Source organism: Eucalyptus grandis, chromosome 8, assembly GCF_016545825.1.
Source record: "Eucalyptus grandis isolate ANBG69807.140 chromosome 8, ASM1654582v1, whole genome shotgun sequence".
Lineage (NCBI taxonomy): Eukaryota > Viridiplantae > Streptophyta > Magnoliopsida > Myrtales > Myrtaceae > Eucalyptus > Eucalyptus grandis.
Genome location: NC_052619.1, coordinates 32192179 through 32198189, shown reverse-complemented (window position 1 = coordinate 32198189; position 6011 = coordinate 32192179). Strand labels below are relative to the sequence as shown.

Below are 6011 nucleotides of genomic sequence, written 5' to 3'. Positions count from 1 at the left end.
ATGCTGTCTGTTTCTGTCTTAATTCTAAATAAGAATTTCATGCAAGTCTCCGATTTAAACATCATGTTTCCAAGAATTACAACAATGAAATAACTATTTCAAATTGAAATTTGTATGTTCAAAATGTACCGAATGATAATCTCTTTTGCCTTTCCCTTAACGGTCAAGATCTTAAATGATCTCCATCTACGACTAAGATCACTTGGTAGGAACTGAGAAGTAATTTTGACTTAATAATGTCGAGATGCCGGAGAATATAAACTAGGAGAGGGTCAATAGAACATCTAACACTTGTCATCACCCTACATGACTTTCAGACTCCGCTAACTGGGCAGACCTGGCAAAGCTTAGATGCGAAAAGCTCTGAATACTGTGTAGCTTACAAAAGATATGCCTACCATACCATCTAATGTCAAGACACCAGCTTGCATTTCCATTCCCACATGAATACATCAAAAGAATGTCTATTTACATATGCTGCCAACAGTAAGGAACAATTGATCACGATTGTCACCCTTTCGTGGGTACACAACTAGTTTATGCACATGCAATTTGGTCCAACTGTGAGAGAGAGAGAGAGAGACAGAGAGAGAGAGAGATACTTGTACATCTATGTAATACAAGTGGCACAAGTCAGAAATACAGTGACTTGCAGAAATTTGAGTCGATATCAGTTGGACAATAGGGGCACTTAAAGGTCTTGGAGAGGTTCTTTGACATCCTCACTATTGACTGCTTGCAGAGAACATGTCCACAGGGCATTAGCATTGGCGGATTATCATCTGTAGCTTGCTCCTTGGACACCGGACACACAAATATGGAGTGAAACTGAAACTCATCATCCAACTCAACTGGAACCGGCAATTGCTTCATTGACTGCCACTCTTGCTTCTTTCCCCAAAACACGTTCATATACTTTAAAAGTGGTGGCAAAGCCTGGACACCAGCAGCTACAGTCACGCCCAGAGGGCTCTCAAAGGATTGTCCCAAAAAACTGCAAAACTGCCTTGTTAGTTCTTCAGCCAACTTGTCCCAGTTAGCAGGGGATAGTAAATCAGGGTATGGGGACTGTTCAAGCTTTCCAGCCCACAAGAGACAACCCATAAGCTTCTGAATTTCAATGAAGTGGTCAGATGCAAAATTTGCCAAGTGGTTCCTTGCATACTTAAGGGCCTCGTCTCTGTTTCCACTTTGTAATATCTCCACATACTGCATTCGATGAAGTTTTACTTCAAGGTCGGACCCATTTGCTTTAAGTTTACTACAGTTGGAAGTAGCCCATTTCAGTGCTGGTTCTAGATTTCGACTCTTCATTGCTTCAAGTATCTGGTACATCTCTACATATGGAGACCTTATTGAAGCAATGGATTCTGGCTCCATCGCCTCAGTAACAAAGCAATCGCCGACATCAAAAAGACCCTGTCGGTAGAAATGGCTTGCAATTACGTAGTTAACTGTGGCTGTATCAAGGTCAACATTTCTGTAAGCCTTAGATATATCTGGATTAAAGGACTTTTCTAGAAGCTTCGGATACTTGCTAAGTGCAACATTCAATTCCTTCTGCGTGCCTTCTAAGAGGGTCCCTGGAGCTATCTCTTTTATCTTGGTCTTGAGATCAGCAAGTAAAGCTTTGTAGTCTGAGCAAGAGTCAGAATTATGAGCATTCCGAATTTTCTCTATTGAGTCCGAAATTTCTCGAGTAATTTGATCAATCACTTCTTGGGTCTTGGAATATGAAAGCTTCTGTTTTTTAGTGACTCTATCAAATGCATCTCTAATAGAGTTCACATCCATTTTCTGTCTTGCTCACAGTATGGCAAACTTTGATCAGCAAACAATGAAACAAGCACCTGCCGGACAAGGAAGAAAGGGCACACTTAATTTCCATTGAGAGACTGAATCTCATAAACAACAGTCACAACAGAACCATCAATGGAACGATGAGACACTTTGTTCCCTTATCACTAACAGAATCTTAAATTTCATAAATTATGAGCTTATAAATCAACAAAGACTACAGAGTGACTACTTAAACAAAGTTCACTCAATGATATCTATAACGAGACAAGTGCTATGCCAGAACATATAGAATCACCCTATGCAAGCAGCTCAAGCAAAAAGCAACAGGATTAACCTGGAGGCTTATAGCACCTCCTAAGAATACAAAGCCAAAATATAACAAAGTGAAATCATAAAGATAGGGAGTTGTCCTACTTTTTGCATTATAATGCTCATATAAGTACCAGTTAGTTAGATTGAAAGATTCCTGTTCTGGTTCTAGGGAAGGAAGCAGAGGCGATACTACTGGTCTTTCTTTTCTTCTTTCTTAAAGAATATAAGCGAAGCAGGGATCTTGCTGACCTAGAATTCCTTCTCTCTATTGTTAAGCATCAAATTATTAGTGGCATAACTCAATTTTGTCAACCATATCAGATGCCAAAAGCTCATGTTATACGTCAAAGACAACTTGAATAACACAGCCATGGGCAACAGGATTATCGAATCACCAGTTGCAGAGGCTCCTCAACCCATAAATAAGATTCTATCTGAAGAAATGCACTATTCATTGCCTCAATAGAGGAAGATAAGAGATGAACTCTTGATGAAGGGAAGGTTCATTAATGTTCAAAAAGTAGGACACACACACACACACACAACACAAACACACATGAAACTCTAGTAAAAAAAACTGCAATCTGCAAACAATCGTATTAAACCTTATTTCAAGACAAGCAACAGAAAACCCATAAATAATTTAAACTGACACTTAAGTCTGATCCCCAGAGCCATCTCGAGAAACACACACTGATTAATTGTGACAGAAAACCTTCTATGGTAGCACACCAGATAGAAGGCAAACAGCTATTGCCTGCTAGCCAGCAATTCATCACCAGCTCTAGAAAATAATCAATGATAAACCCCATATGTCAAGAAGGCAAGATTAGAATTAAAGAACTACAGCGAGACTTAAGAAAAGAACATCATAACCTGGAAAAAGCTCACTCACATGAACAAATTTATGGCACCTGACTGTCAGTTTCCTTTATCCATCTTTCTTCCTTTTTTTTTTTTTCCTGGCTAGGTGTGGGGGGAAGGTGAACATATAATGACTATAGCGCACCAAGGGGGTGCAAAGCCATATGCAAAAAGAGGTTGGCTACAGGGCAAATCATCTACCATGCAATCAGTGCATTTACATGCATGCGCTTCCAGCATACCAAAAGTGTACAATTTCAAACCAATTTTCAGAAAATATAAACAGCAAACTACTTTTAAAGGCTCTTATGTTGCTCTTTCCATGTCAAACAAAAACAGAGAGGAATTGAAAAATCCTCCTTTTACAAATAAAGAACTATGAAGAAACCATATGAACCAAGTTTCTATAACTAATGCTATACACAAGCTAAACCACAATTAAAAGCTCAAGACATCCATGCAAGAATCATAGAAGGAAAAGTCTGAAATGTTGCATTTAAATATAGTGAACAAGAAATGAGTACAAGAAAAAGGCATTAAATCAAAAGACACCAAAAGGAATCCAGGTCCCTATGGACAACTTGAACCTACAGAACCTTCGACTCAATTAACTTACAGAACATACCCCTACCATCATGGAGCCATCAGCCCAGAAAATTCTGATCAGTGTGAACTATCCTAATAATCCCTATTTAAGCTGTCAAATCACCATTTTGCCATTTTCTTGATCTTGATGAATACAAATCCATTGTATTTTAATTCATTAGAAAGCTCTAGATAAAAGAGATTTCAGTTCTAAAGGATTCTTTTATGTTTTGGTATATTTTTTTAAAGCTTGAAGATATAAGTGCAAGATCACCCTATCAAAGGAATAATGGTCATCCCCATATCATCTTTAGACATCATCACATAAGGTTATTCCCAATGTAATCCTTGCAATTTAAATTTTCCAATTCAACTATGCCCTTTGTTTGCATGTAACTGAATCAGAGTTCAGACCTGAGGTAATAAATAAAAAGGCTAACAAAGAGGAACCTAGGACAATCATACCTTATTTTATGACGTTTTCGTACCAATCATACCCCTACTCAACATGCTGCCGATAGACCAATTATAGAATTTAAATAGGCAATTCATCAATTATAGGATTGTGCAGATCTCAAGAGGCTGTGTTGGATAAGAGAGAGAAGGAAAATTAGGAAAAAAGTAGCTAAAAAGTGTAAATTTGTCTCCTTCCCTTCTCATAAAGTCTCAAAGTTTTCTTCACTTTCCATCCCACCTTTCATCCTCCCCACTTTCTCTTATTTCCTGAACGACACTGACCATTTGGAAAAGGAATTGGCTATTAGAAGGTTGGTTCCTCTATTGTAGATCTATACTGACACTGATTCTCTTTAGGGAATTGAATGCTTTCTGCCTAAGACCATCTATCCATCTGAGATTGCAAGTGATGAGGATCGGTCTTTTCCTCTCCTCCTTGCAAAGGTTTCAAAGTCAAATTAGGATTCCTTTCTTATGAGGAGAAACAAAAAGGAAAAGAAGATATTATCACTAAAATTATCCCAAACATGACAAATCAAATGTCATGAAAAAAAGTGTCGTAATTGGGCATCAAGAAATTAATAAAACCTCACGTAGACAAGATGGCAGGGCTCTCTTTCAAACCCAAATGAAACCGAGCCTCTCAAAACTAATGTCAAAACTAATGTCATGAGAAGTCATACATCCTCATAAACTACATAACCGCTATGCATAGAAAATTACATTAAAAAAAGAAAAAGAAAATGCAACCAATCAACTCTAGTAATTGATGAGGAAGAAAAAAGAGGTCTTTACCAGATTCGAATGCCGCTTACACAGTGAAGAGACGCATTCACCTGAAAGTTAACACAAAGAAGTCATCAAACACCATTTCAACTGCGACCCGCGACCCATCACACTCCATCTTTCGAATTAAATGAATCAAGACACGAATTTTCCGAGACGGAGCGGGGCAACAGTTGCCCAGCGTGGAGCCACCCTCCTCGGCGATCCGATAACCACACACACGCGCACACCCACACAGAGAAACACAGAGGCCGGTGAACAGACTCAAGGTAAAAAAACGATGGCACGTCTCGATTCACATGGGAACCGAACAGAGAGAAGAGGTTCTCTCTACCCAGGAAGGAAGATTCCACACGCAAGCAAACGAAGAAAACCAAATACGAACACAGCACAAGACGACGACAAAAGGCGAAACAAGGGTCAGACCCAGAAATGATTGCGCCCATGGGAAGGCAGCACGAACCGACGGCGGAGCTCACGAATCTGCCACAGCGCGCGAACATCGATGCGCGAAGAGACGGAGAGAACACGAAACCTCGCGAAGAAGCAGAACCGCCTGGGGGGCTTACTCGAGAGAGAGAGAGGAAGGAGATGGAGTCTGGAGATGGGCGACAGATCTGGTGGCAGTTTTACCGAAATGCCCCTGCCTTATAGGTTCCCCGTCTATACATCCTCCTTGCCCTACCGGGTCTATTTTATGGGATAATTGCAGATTCGCCCCCTCAAGTTTCGGCTCTTTTACAAATCCCCCCCTACCTGCTTTCCTCAAGTCCTTCATTTCGGTCCATTCGCTTCACCGAAAATGACTTTCAAGAAAAGGTTTTCCGGATTTTTCAACGTTCGTTTACGAGAAAATGTTTAACAATCTTTAAAAATAAGTAAAATGTTTTCCACTTCTAAAAAGTGGAAAACATTTTCCATAACTTCTTCTATCTTGCTTCTTTTTATTAATACATTTTCGTTTTATTTTTATGCTTTCTTTTTCTTTTTAAAATCGAGTTTTTAATTTTTTTTTTTTTTTCTTTCCTTTTCATCTTCTTCTTTGGTGGTGGTGGTGACCGGTCACCGTGGCGTTCGGCGACTAGGCTGCGGTCGGCAAATAGTCGCAAGCCAACTCGAGCCTCACCCTAGGCCGACGAGGCCCTGCCTAGCTCGATCTGGCGAAGCCGAGCTCGAGCCTCACCAGATGGGGCGAGGCGAAGCTCTCG

The 6011-nt window shown here is 40.0% G+C and overlaps 1 protein-coding gene across 2 annotated transcripts; it reads right to left on the bottom strand.

Annotated features, from left to right (window-relative positions):
- Positions 1-402: 402 nt before the first annotated feature.
- Positions 403-5436, bottom strand: LOC104414089 (protein RMD5 homolog). Of its 2 annotated transcripts, XM_010025107.3 has the most exons (3): positions 5230-5436; positions 4813-4853; positions 403-1850 (listed from the first exon to the last, which is right to left on the bottom strand). In XM_010025107.3, exon 3 carries the CDS (start codon positions 1792-1794, stop codon positions 634-636), a length of 1161 nt encoding a protein of 386 aa, XP_010023409.2. In that variant the 5' UTR covers positions 1795-1850; positions 4813-4853; positions 5230-5436; the 3' UTR covers positions 403-633. The 2 variants fall into 2 exon arrangements, with proteins under 2 accessions (XP_010023409.2, XP_010023410.2); XM_010025108.3 differs by lacking the exons at positions 4813-4853; positions 5230-5436 and adding an exon at positions 3008-4726.
- Between the last annotated feature and the right edge of the window lie 575 nt (positions 5437-6011).

Bases quoted from the DNA above. Each gene is read 5' to 3' on its own strand.
- LOC104414089 (XM_010025107.3), bottom strand. From the start codon at position 1,794: ATGGATGTGAACTCTATTAGAGATGCATTTGATAGAGTCACTAAAAAA.